Consider the following 20,312-nt stretch of genomic DNA (forward strand, 5'->3'; position numbering starts at 1 on the left):
ACAGCCAGTCAGTGCAGTAAACAAGCACGTCCTAGTACATCACTATGATGGTGCCGTACGGCACTGACAACAGCCGAAAACTGTCTTAAAATTGGTTGGGAAAATGTGTCGGATTAATTTAAATTCTAAAGGCTATTAATATTGTCAGAAACTATAACTAAGGAAATTTTGTCTTTCATTTTAGTTAGTTTGAGTTAGTTTTATGAACACAAGATGCAGTTATAGTACTTATCGTTTTTGTTTTCTTTTCAAGTTTTTATTAGTTTGAGTTAACTGCAATGTATTTTAAATTTTAGTTTTCATTTTTAGTTTCGTTTTGGTTAACTATTATAACCTTGCTGCAAACTTAACCAACGCAGCATCTGATCGAGGGTCCTGGATCTTGCTTGAAGGATGCCTCTGGAAATTTTGGCAAAGATTAGCCACAGACCAAAAACATTTCTTGCACCAGGCTGAAATCTGCAGCAAAAATGAATGTTTTAATCTAGGGTCTTCCTTCATGGACCTGGATTTAAAAGTGATGAATTTGTAGGAGCTGTAATGTCTGCGGCCTTGAAATGCATCCTCTGAAAGATGCTGCCCCTGAATGATGCCACGCTCACAGCTTTACATGTGGATCCTGTTTACTGTTAGATGTTTAGTTTCAGTCAGAGGGGCCTGCTGCTTTAGAATGCAGTCTCAAGTTAAGTATAAACCTTAAACACTCCCACAGGACTGATAAAGGGGTTTGAGTCCAGGTGCTGTTATCCCTCGGTCAGCTTCAGCTCCACAGCAGCCAGTCATAAATCCCTCTGCTCCCACACCATGACACCAGGTTATAAAGTATCCTGTTGATCTACTCCTTCCACCTCTCACAGCGTGTTTTCCGACATTCTTTCAGACTAATGTGCACACACGCCTGACTTTGTGGTGCCAGTGAAAACGGACTCCCCTTCCTGTCACCCTCCTTCCAGCATGGTGAGGTTAGCGTTGACGTTTGAATTATAGGGTGTCACATAGCTGTCTAAATCTGAGCTCCACCACACATTTCAGCTGCAGAAACACACAACTTCACCAACCACTGCACATCAATTTTCCTGCGCACAAACAGCTTTAAAACTTAGTCTCAAACCATCAGATTTCTGAGTGTAGCAGTCTGGAGGTCTGTCTGAGGATTTATATACACACTCATATTTCTTCTTAACATGAGAGAGATGCTCCTGCTTCTCTTTGGAAACACTTGGAGGTGAGATCCAGAGGCTGCTGCTCAGACTCAAGCAGCCACATTCCCTCTGCTGGGTCACATTTGGCACTTGGTGTGGATTCTTTTTTTAGTGACTACGACACAAACATCAGGAAGAAAACCGTCCCTCCGGGAGATGGTAACAATAAAGAAATGAGAGTGGCCATGCGGTAAAACGCCCAGCCTCTATTTTAGGCTGCATGAAACAATGGCTGTCTAAAATTTCACCAGGAGAAGATACTCAGGATGATCCAGCAGACAGATAAGTCATCACTAAGCACTTTTTTTGACAGTTGTTATGAAAAGTTATCCAGGTTCACACCCAGCCTTTGACCTTAAAACCTGCTCTTTCCATGTGCAGCTTGTCAACATCTGTGTGCATGCCTCGTCCATGAGCACAGCACGTCTGGAAGTACAAAGGCTGGTTTGAGAAATCAGCAGCTCTCATAGACATGGTCATGTGCCCCCGCCCCAGGCAGACTGATGAACAAAGATCATCCATCCCTCAGAGCCCGTGTCTCCGTCACAGCCACAGAACTCTTCAAGCGTCTCTCTTCAGTGCTCTGAGTCGGAGACTCTGCTGGCATGGCTCTGAACAACATGAATAGATGGCTTCATCTGAGTGGATGTGCTCCAGCAGCAGGCTTCCAGCTGGGATCTGCAAAGAAAGTCTGTCACAGCCTCAAGTCCCCACACAAGGACAGACTGCATGGTCTGTCACGGTCACTGTGTCAGAAGAAGTTCAGACAGCTATTCATTGGGTTTCTAAAGTGCATCAGCGTCTCTCTGTGTTCAGTTCATCATGGTGAGCTATCATGAAGGAAAGACATAAATCAATCTGTAGTGATAGGGGAATCACCCTTTATTATCTCAAAACAACGTCTCTGTTGAGCTGCTGCTCTGGACCTTTGCTGAGAAACATCTCACTCTTAAGGTTTCAAAAGACAAAGGAGAACAGTAACTGCTCCGTGAAGTCTTTCCATATGTCATTTAAAAAATTATTTTAGCCTAGAAAGCACAGAGGACCAACACTACAAAGCTCTATTGTCTGTGAGCCAACACTTGGCTTCCTGGCAGGTCAGAACCCACGGAAACAGGAGTAAAATCCAAACAAAGACACAGAGGTCAACGTCTTTCATGTACCTTTTAACCCAACAAAATCAGAGCATAGCTCGCCAAAACTTTCCCCACACCCCCACAGCGCCTCAAACACACATTTGGACTTTATGAGGACAGAGGTCTAACCTGGATCAGCTGTCACTCCTCAGAGCATGAAGGTGATCCTCTGGTTAGAGATGGATCAACTCTACATCACTTCAGGTGAATAAACTGTCTCTGCTGTTTGAATAGCTGTAATGACGAAGGCCTGGGGATTTCAAAGTCTGAGTTAAAGAGTTAAAGCTTCTTGGCTGGATTTGTGAGAGAGTTGTTTCCTGTGAAAAAAAGCGCTTTTTGTTACTTGGAGTTTTCATCCTGTTTGACATGCCCTCCTTCCTCTGCCTCCTTCTCTTTTCCTCATCCAAAATCCCTGAGCTTCATGTTTTTTATCCATGCTGGATCACTGTCAAGATCATTCAATACAGAAATAGTTTCATACAATCCCTGTGTGAAAAGTAAAGAAACATTCAGAGAGGACACTATTTCTCTAAGCAACTTCCTGATCTTTAAATAACTTTAAGACCTCTTAAATCCAGCAGCTACTAGTTAAAGGTTTAATTTCACTGATACAGATTGAAAATGTTATTGTAGATAATTATAAAGTAACTTTGAGGGCTGAAAACACATGAATGGCAGAAGTGATTCACCTCTTCCAGATCAGTAGATGACCATTATGGATATCTAATATCTTGAAAGTAAGGATGAAGTGATAAATGATCATGACAGGTAAATCCAAAATATGAATTCAAATAGGTGCTTAAGAGGCTTGATAAGTTAAAACACTACCAGTTAGCTAAGCTGAAGCACATACCAGCTATAGCTTTCAGATAATGTTGAAAAGTTACCACTTTATTATGTCAGACTGTCCCTTTCTTTATCTAACGCTTTATTTTTTTATCATTAGCCTCTATGTGTAGCACCTTCATGTGTAGCATAACATCATTTTACATCAAGTTATCTTTTAGCAAAAGCCTCCTTATAGCTGGTTGTAGCTATGTTAGCTTTTCTCTTACACCAAGTGGGATAACTAAACTTTTTATGGGTTTATAATCAGTTAATTCATACTAAATCAATGAATTTCATAATAATAGTCGGAGTTAGTTTTTTGAGTTTAAGTTTACACATTACTCAATGAGACTAGCAGCAATGATTACCGACCAACTGCTCAACAGAAAGCTAATGTTTAAGCTAAAGCTTAACCGTAAATTGCACTTATGTCACTTAACCGCCCTTAAATAAAAAAAAATGAATAATTTTCTTTTGGAAGAAGTCACAGCCAGTTTAAAGTCTCAAATGCTTTTGTTCAAAGGTTATTTCTAATAAAAAGACCAGGGGGCTGCTCACGGGATAAGTCTACATCAGGAGTGGTTTTGGACTATGCTAACTAGCCGTTAGCATCAGTTGTACGCTGTGTTTAAAGTTGGAATGTAAGTATTTTTGGCAGGACTGTAGTGAAAACACAAACTGTATCACACAGAGTGAGTGAAAACAATCATTTACATTTCTGTTACTTCTGCCCATTTGGATCCATCTCACTGGACTCCTCCCATGCTCCTGCTCCTGCTCCTCCTCCTCTCCGTCGGAGTCTGGAGCTCCGATCCTCTGCATCGCTGCAGACTGTAGGTCTATGTCCTCAGGAGAAGTGATGTTTGAGGATTAATTTCTAAGGTCTGCGCTCTGATCTCTCTTTAAGGTAAGACTGTTTCTGTGATGCACTTGTATGACGAGTGTCTGTAACGTTACAAGTTATCTGGCTGGTTGCACTCGCTGCAAACTTTATAAATAAGTCTCTTTATTTAGGAATAAAAGTAGTCGACTCGTAGATCTCCCTAAACCAAAACCCCTTACTTTTTAACTTATGCACTCTTGACACTACATGCACCTGAAAGATCAACTTTGTCTGTTATGTTTCTGTACTGTTCGTGCAAAGTACCCTGCACATTTTTGTTACTGTACAGACATTAAAATATTACTTAAATTATACATTGAGAGTTAACTCAGAGTTAGGTTTTTGTAATCTTTGTTAAATAATCTTTGTCGTGGGTGTGGGAACTTGCCTAGTTGCAGCATCAGCTCCACAGGACATGATGTAGCAGCTATCAGAGCTCTAAAGTGACAAATATTATATTGAATGCAGATGCATCCATTGGAAGGAGTTGTTGCATTGTTGAGAAATGCAGAGACAAGGAGACTGGATGGTGGTGTTTTCCAAAGGCTGCAGACATTAAAAACTGTGAAAGTGTTTGCATTGGTAAGCCTGTTGCACTGAGGCTTTTATTATGTTACCCTTTGCACATCTTCCTCTGCAGCCTAATTTCCCATTACTTCAGCATTATGATGTTTTCAGGCCACATCTGAACAGAACCTTCCTGTGTAATATGAAGTGTGAGCATCAAATGTCGTGTTGACTCCTCACAGCTGTGCACAGATTTCCTCCTGTTGCTTCTTCTTGAAGCGGGAACTCTGACAGTGTTGATAGAAACATTAAAATCCGTTGGTCACCCTGCTCATGTAGTGGAACCACAGAACAACTGTGAGAGAGTGATGCCAGATCTCAGATCAGCGGGTTGGCAGCCTGTCAAAGGGACTGTGTCATGGGTGTAAAGACTTATTAAAACCAAGCATCAGCTGAAATGTCCTTCAGCAGGATGCACGAAACATAGAAGATGTTATTGATGATGGTGTTTGTGCGGTGCAGAGACCAACAACAAACACTTCACTGACGCCTCTTTCTTTGTGTCTGTGGGGTGAAAGTGTGCAGAGGCCATGTTTCTTTCTGAATCTAGATGGTTTGTCTTTGCACTGAGCCACTGCATGGCCTCATTCCCTCTGCGATCTGTTGACAAAGCTCCCATACAGAAAACAACAGGATGTATCAGTGCACTGAGGAAAAGAGAGGGTCAGACAAGACCACAAAGATGAATCCCCACATTTTTGTGCTGTTTTCTTTGAATTCCTGTAGCGCTATAAAGAAGTCACTGAACCGGTTAAAAAGGTCTAATGTGCAGAGTTCTTATCTGAAATGTCTCTTCTTATGACTTATTTTGTTGACTCAGTGGTTCTGTAAATACAGTGTGAGAGAGTGAACAGGAAGTTCACAGTGCTTCAAAACAATGCATGTCATATTTATAGAGTTCAGAGTCAGATACCATCAAACATCCTGAGAACAGGTCACAGCTCTCATACACTATCTCTTTCATACATCATCTTTCTGCTGTCAGGAACATGAGGACACTCAGCTTGGTGCAGGCCTCACAGCTTTGCCACGTAGCAGTAGCAGCAGGTCCGTGTAAGCTGGGCGCATGTTGTATTTTGGAGCTGTGTGTAATAGTCAGGGTGTTCTAACCTCAACCACAGTTTGTTCATGCTGTGCTGGAAAAGGAGCAGGGCTTTCTCTCTGGTCCAGAGACAGACAGACAGACAGACAAACAGACAGACAAACAGACAGACAGACAGACAGACAGACAGACAGAAGCAGAGGCAGAGAGAGGCCTGTTTGACGCGGTGTTTGTGACAGCAGGAAGCATCAAAATAAAATAAACACATTCCTGTTGGTAATTTATACAACCTTTAGTTTCAAGGAGGAGAGTCACTGTAGTACCTCAAATGTCCACCAGAGGCTGTGTTAAAAGACCAGTGATTCCCCATCAGAGGACATTTTTAGTGCCTATTCCTACAGCAGACATTAACCCCTTAAAGCCTGAATTAGTGTACAATTATATTAGAATATTTTTTTTATTTTTATTTTTTGCACTCTTACAGATGCTAAATTGAAGGGAGATTTTTAATTGGAATATAGCTCATACAATAGTTATAATTGAGTTATATGATGTGTATAGATACTATAAGTTTATGCTCTGACCAGTGCATTTGATACGATCCTTGGTATGTGTAAAACATGAATCAGTAGGCGTTAGTGGGATACAAAGGTCATCTCAGCTGCATCCAGACCTGGCAGGGTATGTCCCAAATTTGCAACAACAGGCATCAAGGTGTTAACGTGCTAATTCACGTTCAGAGGTTCCTTATTCGTAGCTTACCCTCTGCGAGTGCCTGACCGAGTGTCCTGTTAAAAAACTGGGATTATCCTCAGAATTAGGGCAGGTAATCTGAGTCCAAGCCTGTGCCCATGGTTGGCACCAACACCTTGTTCAAGTTGTTAATCAGAGGTCCTGATTGGTTTGCGAGCAGCCTGGGCTCCAACGCCTCTGACATTAATCCAGTACGATGCGGATTGGAGAGGTCACGTGTTTGGAGCTAATCAGAGCCTCTGCTCAGGTTGGCTTCTCCAGCAGACGGAGGGAGCGTGCTCAGGGTGTTTGTAGGAGACACACAGGGTCTTTACAAAGAGTTTATAACCAACAGAATCTCTCTGGAGGGGGAAGTATGTTGATTAGACATATTAATCTGGTTTCAGCTCTTACAGCACATATAATACTGCATCCTCATAGTATCACAGCGTGCAAAAACCCAGGCTTTAGCTGATGTTAGTCTGATGTTTGATGAAACAAAGTTCAGAGTTGGGGAGAAGAGAAACTGAGTTACAGAACAGATAATCCTCACAGCTCAGGGGCTGAACAGGTTTAGCATTGTTGCTTTAGATTACTTTGAAATTTATAATCCGATGTTTTGGACATGTTTTGATGCTCTGACTTATCTTCTGATCCTCTTTATGCTTTAATTGATTTACTCTGGAACTCCAAAACTGCAGAAAAATATCTGTGGACCCAGGAGAGGTCGATGAAAGTTCCCAAACTGAAATGAAACAGAGTCAGAGAGAGGAGAGGAGGCTCCTTTGAGCTCCTGGACTCAGGTTTGAGATGAGCGACTGCTGAGTCCTCACAAAACCAACAACAGAGTGTGTGAGTGTTTCATTCTGTGTGTGTGTAATTCTGCTCTCTTTCCTTTTCTCTCAGCTGGCCTGAAGTGAACTGAATGAGGACTCTGAAGCCCCCCTACCTGGAGACCTTGGAAAACTAAGTGGATTTGAGGCGACAGAAAGCAGAGAGGCAGTCAGAGAGAGACAGAAGACAGAAGGGATTAGCAGCTAATCCAGAGCACGGACAATCCTGGAGCAGTCTTATCTGAGGTCCAGGTTGATTCTAGTCAACAGTCTCTGGATTACAGCACCTGATTCTGCAACGGCAGGCACCGCCTTCCTCGAAAGGAGCGTCGCCCTCTTTTGTATTTGCTCTGATAACCTCTGCTTGATCAGAGGTCTCGGGTGCAGAGGACTGAAGGGTGTGGCGAGGGGCCCGGGGACAGGATGTCTGATGGTTAGCGTGGTGCCTAGCTTGGATAAACCTCTTTATCTGACACGTGCATCACAGCAGACCCCCGCTCTCACTCTTTAGGACTTTAAGAAGTGAGGACCAGCTCATCGGATGAGACCTGATCCTGGAAGTTTTGATGCTTTGAGCAACGAGGGAAGAGGAAGCACTGCCAGTAAGAATCAATTTAAAGCTCTTTTAGTGTAAAGCTCTGTAATTTAGTCACTTTCTTTTGAAGGGTGGTGTTTAAAGTTTATGAAGCAGAGATGGAGAGCTGATCAGTAAACTAAAGACCGGGGTGTCTGACAGTGATTGATTGGTCTTAATGTGAGTCTTCATGAGATCAGAGCAGCTGAAACAGAGTGAGGTGCAGCTCAGACAGACAGCAGCTGATAATCAGAGAGTTGGAGGAAAGTGAGAAACATCAGTGAGCATGCAATGCAACTTGATCCTGAGTTAAATGAACAGTTATCATCATACTGCCCAGCATGGGGCTGTCTGTGATCTCTACGGAGGCTCCCTGCAGGGAAATCACACTCTGAGGTTTAGACTCCTGCAGGTCTGAACAGAGTTTAGTGTTCACAGCTTCATCTCTGAGCTGTTTGTCTGAATTCATTGTTTAGCAGCTGGACTTTGTTCTTTTAATCTATTGTTTGCACCAACCCAGATTCCAGCCCTCAAACTGCACAGTGTGTGGAAACAGGAGGAACAGAGCTCTGAGTTGGTTCTTCATCCTGGTCTTTCTCATGCTGTGGAGCTGGGATGAGCCCTCTGAGTTCATGAACAGAGGAGGATGCAGACAGGGGCCTGATTGACTCAGCCTGATACTTTATGTCTCAGTGTAAATCCAGAGAGGAGAGTGAGGGCCGGCGGTGGATGAAAAGCGTCTGTGGCGGTGTGGAGAATTGATTCTTCACATTTCTCTGCTGGCTGAACAGCCACATATTTGCGCGGCCTGTGCTCTCTGCCCGGGTGTTTAACGCTTTTTCTCTGGTCTTTCAGTGGGACCTGGACTGCAGTTCCAACTCGACTGACTAGTGGACTCTTCTGTTGGAGTTAAAGGGAAATTAAACGACTTTCAGCGACCATGAGTCTGGGAAAGATGCCAGGGATTAAGGGACTTGTGTCTGGCTCTCAGGGGAAGCGACGCTTCAAGAGCGAGTTGTCTGTGGACATGATCAGCCCGCCACTGGGCGACTTCCGGCACACCATGCACGTTGGTCGTGGTGGGGATGTGTTTGGGGACACTTCTTTCCTCAGTAACTTTGGGGGCGTGAGGGAACCTGGGAGTCCGGACTCAGCGAGCAGCTCCAGGACCACAGGGTTCTTTACACGCACATTTCGGCATGTGGGGAAGAACTCAGCAGGACGAGCAAGAGCCGGCTCCCGAGACCTGTCCCCGCCACCTGACGTCTCTCCCATCATCAAGAACGCCATCTCCTTGCCCCAGCTCAACATGGACTCTCCCAATGGCTGCCTGGAGAGGGTGCTGTTCCCTAGCTCCATCAGCTCCACAGATGACTCCTTCTACGCCTATGGTGAGAAAACAACACAGAGCAAAACATCTCAGAGATCACCTTCATCAAAGACAGGAGAGCAGGGGGAGAACAGGAAAGAGAAGAGGGGAAACAGGGGATAGAAAGAGAGGAGGTTTGTTGACAAAGCTACAGCTACAGAGCAAATGATGTATCTTTAAAATCGGGTCATATTTAACATCCATCCTCCATGTGAAATGACAGAGTGATGGTAAACTGGAGACTTTTTCCTGCTGACATCTTCAGGTCAAAATGAACTAATGGTCTGGTGGTTAAATTGTGCTTTTTTTCTGTTTTCTGCTCTATTCTTTTTGCTGTCCTGTCGCAACTCTCAAAAATCAATAGATTAAACCAACTCAAACTCAGATCAAGAAGTTAATGTCTTCTCAGACACCCTACAGCTAACACACAGCGTCTGATGACCTGGTTCTTTGAGGCTGAGTGAGAAGAGACTGCATAAAAACATACACTGATATAAGTCTCTCAGTGTGTGTGTGTGTGTGTGCAGCAGAAAAAACAGCATTGAGCTGCTGAGTCCTCAGACACAGCTATAAATGTCAGAGCAAGGTCGTCCTCCACACATTCCTCCAAGACAACCAGCAAACAAACTTCTTCTGAGTCACTGAGAATCACCACAGCAACACCTGTACACACTCAGGGCTATAAACACACACACACTCAGCACAGAGAGAGATATTGAGTCTCCACAGACCGACCAATCAGAGCTGATCTCACAGACAGTGTGGAAACCCCCTTCACCCACAGACTTCCCCGACACACTTCAGCAGAAAGTCAGAGTCAAGGAGCAAAGTGGGACATGCAGTTGTTCGGTCATCATCAGCTGTTCGTCATTAACTGTTTGTTGTCGTCCAGTCACCATGTCCTCGTACTAAATGTTTTTATCCTCTGTTGCTCAGGTCTCTGTCTCTAACTCAAAGATAAAATGAGTGATGTTTAAAGCTCCTTTAAGGAGTTTTTACCTCATGATTAAGCAAAATGAAACCAACAGTCAGCATGATATCTGTCTTTATTATTTCTGTGTTAAAGCCCAGAACAGATGTGAAGCATCAGCTGACACAAGCAGATTCCTGCAGAAGCTGAGCCCACGTTCATCCCCTTTTTCCAAACCCGTCCAATATCTGGGGCTTGCTCTGATTTTTATTTTTTTATTGTTTTACTCTCCAGAACTAGAGTAAAAGTCTGTGGCCTGTTTATCTTCAGGTCACACTCAGCCTTTGACTCCTGTCTTGTTTGCAGGTCTTCAGTCCGGGTTCGTCACCCTGCCCCGCCTCTCTCGCATTGACAGGCAGCTTCAGGAAGCAGAAGCCCGGAAACACGGCGACAGTGGGGTCCTCACGCTGACTCGCTCAGACTCCCTTACCTCATTCACCGTGGACCTTGGGCCCTCTCTCATGACTGAGGTCCTGAGCTTCTTTGATAACCCCGACTGCCTTCAGATGTCCGTCCACAGCCAGCCAGCTGTGGAGGAAGAAGAGGAGGAGGAGAGAGAGGAAGAGGACAGCAGCTCTCTGACGGTGACACCGGTTCAGAGCCCTGCTGTGACCTCACCTGACACCTCTATGAGCAGCGGCTCAATCAGGAGGAACATAAACAGCAGGGCGCGCTCTTTTGGTTCTGAAAGGACAGAGAGGAGGGTGATAGAGGAGAGGAGGTCACTGAGGTCACCTAGGTCACCTGATGCCAGCGCTGGGTCTCCTCCAGAGAAGCCGCCTGGGATGGAGGCGGAGCGCTTTCAGCAAGCAGCAGATGTACTGTCTCGTCACTACGGAGGAGGACCCTTCCCAAAGGGGAGGAGCAGCAACAACGCCTCTCCACCCTGTGGCTCCACCCACAGCCCTAAAACACAGCGGGCCTTTTCTGAAGAGGAGGAGGAAATCAAGGTGTAGATGGGCGATGTGTTTATCAGGTGAACATTCAGAAACAGCCGTCTCCTCAAAGCTTCACAGCAGAACTTCATGGATGTTTGTCTTCAGCCTGGCCTTTCACCTTTGACCTCCTCCTCTCTCTGAATCTGCTGCTGTGACTCTGATCATTAAACTGTTGAACAGATGGAAGCCTCTGACTGAGCCTGATGTCTGAATGGATTCCTGTCAGGATCAACCTCTATTGACTTTATTTTAACTCTAGTTAAAGTTTCAAACCCACCTGCACTAATGTTTTATTTTGAACTCTGATTTTTATATTTGGCAGCCTGTACAGATCTTCTCACTGTGTAATCACCTCGATAAACAGCAGGATGTGTTTTAGATGAATGAAGACTTTCAGATTTGAGACCTCACAATGATTGCTAACAGCTGTGATCTAAAAACGACCTTAAAGAAAACATTTATCACACTGTGTGTATGAAGACCCGTTACTCATGCTTTATCAGTGTTACTTCATGTTTCTAACATGAGGCTGATGTAATAAAGACGGTTTGCACCTGATGTTTCTCTTAGTTTAATCCTGACTTTTTTTAAATAAACTGTCTTCAAATTAATTTTGACAGCTTTTTAGTGCAGTAATCCCACCCTGTCTTTCTCTCTTTGAGGTGTGTAATCAGAGACAAACAGCCATGAGAACTTTAACATTTAATACTTATAACAAGTAATTTTAAATACAGACACATATCCAGACTGCAGATTCTCATCCATCTCTCTGTCTTCATTTCCTATAATTACCACCTGGTTCTGAAGCCTTATTTCTAACCCCAACAACAAACAGCATGCAAGAGTTTGTCTCTTAGCAGATCTTGAAGGACGTCAGTTTGAAGTCTCCTCTGATCCTAATGTAGCTGATCAAGTCCACACCAGCTCGGTTTGGAAACTGTAGCTCCTGTCCATCCGGGAGCTCTACCTCAAAGGTGTCTCCAGCCAGCTTCAGCACAATCTGTAACAGAGGTGGCACTCATGATGACATTCCAGAGATAAATAACACAGATTAAAAACCTTCCTGTGTTTTTTGAGCTGCTCAGGTGATCCTAACTCTAGCAAACAAACATGAGCGTCCTCTCTCCTCACCTTCACCTCGCTGCCTCGGTGCAGGGGGTTGTGAGTGTCTCGTATCTCGTCGCCCCAACATCCTCCAGTTTTTGAGTTGCACACAAGAACAGCTCCATCAGTGTCATCGTGGAAACGGGGGTTAAAGTGCAGAGCCAGGTCCTCTTCATCGTAGCCCAGGTCGATCTGGAACCTGTGAGGATCAGAGGTCAAAAAGTGAGCTCTCATTGGATGATTCTATGTGGGTTTGAAGGATATGGAGACTGATGAGTCTGGCCTTCTCCTCTAGCGTGTCATAAACCAATTGAGAGATTCTTATGTGACCTCATCATTTTAGCAAGTCTCGTAAAAATCTAGTGCTATTCTTAGAGCAGAGTGTTTTGATCAGTTTAGACACACACTTGACTAACTTGAATTTCTCTTGGGATCAACAAAGTATCTGCCTATCTAGATTCAGAGATTTCTACAACATATGAATATGTAGAGGTTTGAAAAATCTGCACAAGTTCAGTCTGAAAATCCAGCATTGATACATGTTTAAAGCATGAAAACAGAATACACTCTCTTTAAAATGTGTCAGTGAAAGTGTGTCAAAGAGTAGATAGCTGTGCATGTTTTTGATAAATTCAGTGTTACAGAACACTAAGTCATGGATAGCGCAAAAGGTTAAATCAGTTTCAAACAGTTTAAAGGTGAATATACTTTCTCTTACCTCTCAGCGTCATGCAAAATCTCCCCTTTCACTTTCAGCTGATCTCCTGTTCTCATATGAATGTTCTTCAACTCAAGTTGCTGAAAAACAAGAACATGCGGATTAATTAGAGGCAGACAAACAGCCTGTTATCAATATGAGACCCAGGGTGGGTGGACGTACCATGCTCATGGTAGGTCCTGATGTCAGTAAACAGTCCTGGAGAAAAGAGGATGATCAGATCTTATTCACTGAAAGAGAAAGAGAGAGACTGTGAGGCTTCATTTATACTGCAAACAGCCAATCACAAACAGAGACCTCTGATAACATCAACCGGGAGGTTTCATTGTAAATGTTGTTTAATCAGATTGCTCTGATTAATCATCCCCTTGATCATGATCACAGCTGTAAAGTGTGTGTGTTTTAAGATTTGATTGCATTAAAGAAGAAACATCATCAGCCAGACCACAGAATTCATCTGCTTATTTTTCATCTGTTTGTTCCTTTTTAAATTACTTTGAGCTGCATGTTTTAGGTATTCAGTGGGAACTTTTAAAAGGGTGACCAAAGTTAAGTATAGTTCAATATCGTGTAATATGGCTCTTTTAGTATTTACTTTCTCTTGAAATTAATTTCTATGTGGGCGTCTCTGTCTGACTGGCCTCTCCCCTTCACAGTTAATTATTTTAATAAGTCAAATTAATCAATTATTATTAATAATTGATGAAATATTAATCAGTAATGATTCCGTATGCCCGTCCCTTTGCTAATTGTTAACTGAGTATGATGTAGTATCACATTGTGACCATGGGGGGCAGTAAAGGTTCGTGTATACCTAAAGTCGAAGGTTTAAAGAAAATAAATTTAAAAATGAATAAACTTTTCTGTCATTAAATTTTCAAAATATTTATTTGATACTATGATTATAAATTGATAAATAAAATAGAATAGAAGTGTTATGTACGCATCCCAACGTCCGCTTCATGACGGAAGTGACGACTACGAGTAAACACAGGAGCTGTCAGTGGATCCAGAAATAAAGGAAAAAACGACCAAAAATATCCATTAGTTACAGTTATTTAGATTTCAGCACAGTCTTTGGAGTATTTGGATGATAAGCTGATTCATACCACTCTAAGGTAAATCATTAACATCGTTTCTTTATCTCTAAATGAGTCATTTATCTGCACCTGCCGCTAGCTCTGAGAGCTAACAGCTAATGAAGCAGGGGGAGGATTTCCGTCAAACCAAACAGATTTAGCAGATCAAGAGTTACCTTTTCTATTCATAACACAGAGACACATGCTTCATATTTAGTCTTATTCTACTTGATATTAGTACATTTATCCCTTTAAACGGCAATGAAGCATGCGGTGTGAGTTACCAGCTGTTTGCCCCTGAGCTGCTGCAACTAGCGTGTCCTCTGAGGATCAGGTCTGGACTCAGAGACCAGGAGAGAAAAACTGACCCAGACACCAGAAAAGATACTGGCCCAGAGACCAGGGAAAAGACTGACACATTACAGGCTTTTTGGAGCTAATTCACATTTTATAGATTCGCTGTTCCTGTTAGAGCTCTCCCTTTTATTCACAAGCAGCCCTGACTGAAAGATCTGCTCCTGTATTTAAATAGACTCTTTATTCTGTGTTGTTATGATGCTTCCCTCTCAGGTTCTACAGGGACAGCACCGACTCTGTCCCAAGATGTTCACAGACATGGACTACGAACTGGAGGAGGACAAACTGTGAGTCTCTATAGCATCCATCCATCATGCGACATTTTAGACTGTTTGAAAGTGTAAAACATGTCACTGGTCATACTTTGAATTTTATATTAATGCTAAGAAAAATGATTATACAATTGTTCCTCCAATCAGAGGGATACCAACAGTACCTGGTACTGTGTGTCTGAAGAAAGATGGTAACAACCTGATAGGGATCAGCATTGGAGGAGGGGCCCAGTACTGTCCTTGTCTCTACATCGTCCAGGTACAGAACATTCATGACTGAATATGAACCTCAACAGGAGAATTGTAATGAAGTCTGAATTGAAACAACATGATCTGATCCAGTGTTCTTAAAGCTCTGATGGTTTCAGTCTTTATCGCTGCTGTCCCTGTTTTCTCTGACAGGTGTTTGACAACACTCCAGCAGCTCTGGATGGGACCCTGGCAGCCGGTGATGAAATCACAGGTGTGAACGGCAAACCAGTGAAAGGGAAGACTAAAGTGGAAGTGGCCAAGATGATTCAAGCTGTTCAGGTACGCTCCTTCATGGACATGAATCACAGCCTTCAGTCTTTTTCAGCCTGAACTACATCAGTTTACTTTCACACACTTTGTTATTGACATGCTTTATGCCTCTACTAAGATTTTTTTTCTGTTTTTTTTTTTCTCGTCTGGATTTCAGATAGGAAATTTGTCTGCTGTCAAATGTTGTTTTTTTAATCATTAATCCTCTCAGGGTGGAAACTATTGACTACTGGTTGAAAAGTACGAAGTAAGACAAGTTAAACTGATCCTAAAGCTCTGATGATTCGGACCGCCGAATGAATAAAAACATATACTGAGCACATACTGTCATGATCAAATACTGGAAGAGGATTCAAATGTTACTCACGTGTTAGAGTCGCAGATTTATCACAGAGCAGCGCAGCAGTGAACTCTTAAATGATAAAATCCCTCCCAGTACAGCAGAGCTCAGGGACTGTTCTGGTCTGCTCCTCTGGGCTGAATATTTCAGAACAAAAGCTGGCAGCGCTGTGTTGGGCCGACAGGCCATGTTGTTTTTGGTCCCATTGTTTTCACCCAGGAAATTCCCTGACGCCCTGCAGGACGGATTAAAGACATGGTGCAGTGTGGGCTTTAGAGGATTACGTTCTGTTGCTGTTGGTCATTTACTGAATGTCACACTCTGCACAATGAAGCAGGAGAGATTTCGCTTTTATTTTGTTAAACATCCAGAAGCTGGAAGTTTTACAGCCATTATCCAGATTCCAAACCAAATATGACACCATAACACGTGTGACACTAAAATTTTGTTTGAACCACTTTTGATGGTTAAAAAAAATATCTTAATGTTTTATTTAAATTTTGTTTTGCAGAAAGTGCCTGCTCATTCTACATTTGAGGAGCTGAGGTCCTTTCTCAGGACAGAATGGGACAAAATTTGACTTAAACTGCTCTGCTGGTTTACAAAAAGTTTACTAAGAGATGTTCAAAGAAGAACTGAAAACACACGATGGAAACATGTTCCAGAAACAACGGAAATGTGCCACTGGAACAAATCATGATCATTTTTCTGTTCATTCTGTTTCCTCAGGAAGAAGCAACCATCCACTACAACAAACTGCAAGCAGACCCCAAACAGGGGAAGTCTCTGGATATAGGTACCCCCTCCTCCTCCTTCTTCTCTTCCTCCCCAGATCTTTGTTGTTTTTTTCAGTTTGTGGATCTTTATCTGTTTCACAAACCTGAAGCTTTAACCCTTTGCTCTCTGTGTTTCAGTGCTGAAGAAAGTCAAACATCGGCTGGTAGAGAACATGAGCTCTGGCACTGCAGATGCTCTTGGGCTCAGCAGAGCTATTTTATGTAACGGTGAGTTAAATATCGTGAATTCTGGGTTTATGAAGTGTTTTATAAGAGTAGATATAAAGCATGATGTTTGTGGGCTCTTCTTTCCTCACAGATGGTTTAGTGAAAAGACTGGAGGAGCTGGAGAAAACAGCAGAGCTTTACAAAGGTATAATATCAGTCCTAGGTGTAGTTCAGTGTGAGATGTCAGAGTCTGCTTCATGTTTTTATTCATATATTCTCAGATATGAGGTCACTGTTGGTTGAATAACTCTTCTGTGTTCTTGCAGGTCTGATGGAGCACACAAAGAGACTGCTGAGGGCTTTCTTTGAGCTCTCTCAAACTCACAGAGGTCAGTCACTGTCACTTTACTGACTGTTCTCCTCTGACTCAGACAGCTCTCTGTGTAGCTCTGTTTTAATGTTTAACACTTGGTGTTTGTGTCCCTCAGCATTTGGGGATGTCTTCTCCGTCATTGGCGTGCGGGAGCCTCAGGCTGCAGCCAGCGAGGCTTTTGTAAAGTTTGCAGACGCTCACCGCTCCATTGAAAAATATGGGATCCAGCTGCTGAAGACCATCAAACCTGTGAGTGCATGTTGACTCACATTTGGCTCTTAGAATATAAAATAATAGAATAGAATAGAACTTTTTTGTCATTGTAACAAGTACAACGAAATTGAAGTCACAGCAGCAACCAAGAAAACAAAAGTAAGAAAGTGTATAGAAAGTGCAAAAAGGTGCGTAAGAAAATAGATGATGACAGCTTGTCCATCATTGTCCAGTTCAGCCAGCCTCCACCTCCACAGGGTCCAGGACTGAGCTTCTTCAGCAGTCTGTTCAGTCTCTGTCTCCTGGATCCTGTCTGCTCACAGCAGGTGAAGCTCTTCCAATGTGGCGTTGGTGTCTGATGTTAGCACCATTAGCCACGTCTGTGAATAGCATGATGCTAATCTGCCCTCTGGTATTTCCTCTGTTGCTGGGTTAGCTCATCCATCTTATTGGAGATAGATCTTGTGTTCCAAATAACGATGGACGGAAGGACAGGTCCATGTTGTCACTTCTTAGCTGACACCTGAGAACCAGCACGTCATCCTCACCTCCTCCTCCTCACCTTGTGGGAAGACATCAGGCCTTACACCAGTTAGCATTGACATGCTACAGGCTGCTAACAGCTGAGTTCACATGCAAACAATGCAGCCATGGTTACATGTAGGATCTCCAGACAAACACAGGAGAAAAGTAGTAAAAATATCACTGAAGCCACGAAAAGTTTGGTGTCCATGACCAACAAATGAGCCATACAAAGTAATGATCCACTCCAAATACAAAGATTATACAAAAGAGATGAAAAAAATTACAAGAAATGGACACAAAAGAGAGAGCTGCTGCAAAAGGCAGCCATAGCCAACAGGGCGGCACCTAGAAACTCTTCAGAGTTTCCTGTTCCAGTCTCCTGATGATCTGGTCTTGGTTTGCAGATGCTCCATGATCTGAACACGTATCTCCATAAGGCCATCCCAGACACCAAGCTCACCATCAGGAAGTACCTGGATGTTAAGTTTGAATACTTGGTAAGCAGAGAGCCTCAGAGCTGCAGCATGATTAGCATTAAAGTGATGTCAACATTAAAACATGAATATGTTTCTTTCAGTCGTACTGCCTGAAGGTGAAGGAGATGGATGATGAAGAGTACAGCAGCATCGTGAGTTCTTCTTAAAACCCTCTGAGAATGACTGAATATCAAAATAATCTTAAAGAGATCTCTTAGAAAGCTGTTTTGCACACAGTAGTAACAGTTAGATGTTTTTTATACCCCTCCAGGCCATGGGAGAGCCGCTGTATCGTGTCAGCACAGGAAACTATGAGTACCGTTTGGTGCTGCGGTGTCGACAGGAAGCTCGAGCTCGCTTTGCCAAAATGAGAAAAGACGTTCTGGAGAAGATCGAGCTACTGGACCAGAAACATGGTCTGCTCATTTGTTCTCTGTTTACTGTGCAGCAGAAATATTTACTTACATGTGGAGGAAGCTATAACTCTCTTTTTCTCCTGCAGTCCAAGACATCGTGTTCCAGCTGCAGCGCTTCGTCTCGGGGATGTCTCACTACTACGACGAGTGCTACGCTGTCCTGAAGGAGGCAGATGTTTTCCCCATCGAGGTTGATCTCTCTCGCACTATGATCAACTACAGCAGCCCGTCATTCACTGGGGAGGAGGATGAAGAGGAGGAGGAGAAGGAGGGTGGAGGAGAGGGAGGCAGTGCTGAAAGACAAGCAGAAAACGGTGCTGTGAAGCTGATAGACGATGAATGAGTATGTGAGCAGAATAAAGATCTGTAAAAGTTAACACTACTGACAGAACGATGAAAAACTACTGAACTTTAAAAAACTGCTGCTGTGTTGATCTGTGTGTGTTGGTTTGGGGAAAATTCTTTCTCAGAAACTTTGAAATCAAAGCTTTATCTTTATTTTTCCTTTTTACTGTTAAAGAAACGTGAGTCTACTTTTCTGTGAGCTGAATGTCATGAAGGGTTTGAATGAAGCAGAGTTTTTATGAAGATGAAGTGTGCCTTCTTAGCTCTCAGTTAACTGTAAAGGGTCAGGAAGATGTGGAAGTTTGCTTATCGTTACATCTTCTTATTTAAACGTTCTTATTTCTTTATTTTGAATATGCATTTATTTATATCCATGAACTGATAGTTCATGTTTAATGTTTTGTGAAGTGATGCTGGATAGATGGATAAATGTGAAGATGTGCAGATGAAGACTGAAGCAGGAATCATCCTGAATGAAGGATTTGTTACATGCAGCTGTCAGAGAAAACCTCTGTTTCTTCATTCTGGCACATTTTAAGTTGGCTTGAGGCCATTGCTCTCTGTCCCCCAGAGGTGTGTGAAAACTGGATTAAAATGCAGACACTACATGTAAATAAGTGTGTATAAAGGGATAAGGTAATTCTTGACATTCCTACTTTATTTATTCTCCTGTCAATAAAAATAATCATGGCTAAGAAGTGAGTTCATGTGTTGAATATTTTCCATTTGTGTGTCTCATGTTTCCTGTTTTCTGTTCAGTTCCAGTGTGTTTGATAGGAGTGTGTCTGAAACAGCCACAGGGAGCAGTGATGTCATTGGTCAGAGCTTGCTGCTGTAATCAAAGGATGAACATTATTTTCTTTATTAATTAAACTAATATCAAACATTAGATAGACATATAAGGGTTTTTTTCTTCAAGAATTGAAAAACAAGAAAGTGTTTTGACACATTTTGAGGAAATAGGTAATGACAAGAAAGTAAGTCAGAATGTCTTTCTTTATTTCTTCTTTTTAAATAAGTCTTGCCCTGAAAGCTGAGTATGATTTTAAGATAAAGTGAAGGGTCTAACATACCTCAACTCCCGCCTCCTTCTGTTTTGACCAATCAGATCACTAGTGCTACCACCGTGATTACAGTGATGTGTAGTACAGTAAAGTGATTAACTAATTTTTCATCTTTTCACATTTTTTGTGCCTTACTTTAGAACAGTCTTTGCAGTGTGTTTATTTATTTACTTTGTTTTTTCTTCCTGGAGCTTATGTTCTGTGTAACTTTTGCCAGCAAAAAGCCCTATCAAATAATTTATTGACACTTAAAACTAGAAACACTGGCAAATCTTTATCTGTTACAACCTGTAAAGTTTGGTTGCGTTGAGAAAATACACTGACCTCATGGTGGCCCCCTAGGAGTATCTGAGCCCTTGGGATATGTCTTGTGGAGTTTTGGCCCAACTAGTGAAAAGGGCAAAAAAGGCCCTTTTCACCCTGACAAAATGGCCTGGGGAAAAAGACCTTTTTTTTTTTTTTTTTCAGAACTTAGACCCGAACGGTTTGG

At 42.7% G+C, this 20,312-nt stretch overlaps 3 protein-coding genes across 6 annotated transcripts; 2 read left to right on the plus strand and 1 right to left on the minus strand.

Moving 5' to 3' along the window:
• Positions 1–2,406: 2,406 nt before the first annotated feature.
• Positions 2,407–11,837, plus strand: cdc42ep1b (CDC42 effector protein (Rho GTPase binding) 1b). Of its 3 annotated transcripts, XM_074696769.1 has the most exons (6): positions 2,407–2,542; positions 3,690–3,807; positions 3,966–4,073; positions 7,297–7,825; positions 8,653–9,188; positions 10,443–11,837. In XM_074696769.1, exons 5-6 carry the CDS (start codon positions 8,738–8,740, stop codon positions 11,090–11,092), a joined length of 1,101 nt encoding a protein of 366 aa, XP_074552870.1. In that variant the 5' UTR covers positions 2,407–2,542; positions 3,690–3,807; positions 3,966–4,073; positions 7,297–7,825; positions 8,653–8,737; the 3' UTR covers positions 11,093–11,837. The 3 variants fall into 3 exon arrangements, with proteins under 3 accessions (XP_074552870.1, XP_074552869.1, XP_074552871.1); XM_074696768.1 differs by lacking the exon at positions 2,407–2,542 and having other exon boundaries at positions 3,359–4,073; XM_074696770.1 differs by lacking the exons at positions 2,407–2,542; positions 3,690–3,807; positions 3,966–4,073 and adding an exon at positions 4,526–4,631.
• Positions 11,821–15,679, minus strand: LOC141809652 (galectin-2-like). 2 transcript variants are annotated; one of them, XM_074696773.1, is made up of 5 exons: positions 15,494–15,679; positions 13,059–13,126; positions 12,897–12,976; positions 12,206–12,377; positions 11,821–12,074 (listed from the first exon to the last, which is right to left on the minus strand). In XM_074696773.1, exons 2-5 carry the CDS (start codon positions 13,065–13,067, stop codon positions 11,928–11,930), a joined length of 408 nt encoding a protein of 135 aa, XP_074552874.1. In that variant the 5' UTR covers positions 13,068–13,126; positions 15,494–15,679; the 3' UTR covers positions 11,821–11,927. The 2 variants fall into 2 exon arrangements, with proteins under 2 accessions (XP_074552874.1, XP_074552872.1); XM_074696771.1 differs by lacking the exon at positions 15,494–15,679 and adding an exon at positions 14,260–14,361.
• pick1 (protein interacting with prkca 1) lies at positions 13,856–19,447 on the plus strand. Its single transcript, XM_074696767.1, has 13 exons — positions 13,856–14,014; positions 14,546–14,619; positions 14,752–14,863; positions 15,007–15,135; positions 16,196–16,262; positions 16,381–16,470; positions 16,562–16,615; positions 16,737–16,799; positions 16,899–17,032; positions 17,926–18,018; positions 18,099–18,149; positions 18,269–18,413; positions 18,500–19,447. The coding sequence occupies exons 2-13, from the start codon at positions 14,579–14,581 to the stop codon at positions 18,754–18,756; spliced, it is 1,236 nt and encodes a 411-aa protein (XP_074552868.1). The 5' UTR covers positions 13,856–14,014; positions 14,546–14,578; the 3' UTR covers positions 18,757–19,447.
• Positions 19,448–20,312: the final 865 nt, after the last annotated feature.

Source organism: Halichoeres trimaculatus, unplaced genomic scaffold (assembly GCF_033239565.1).
Source record: "Halichoeres trimaculatus isolate MK-OKI-2021-1 unplaced genomic scaffold, fHalTri1.1 fHalTri1_scaffold_20, whole genome shotgun sequence".
NCBI classification, from domain to species: Eukaryota; Metazoa; Chordata; class Actinopteri; order Labriformes; family Labridae; genus Halichoeres; species Halichoeres trimaculatus.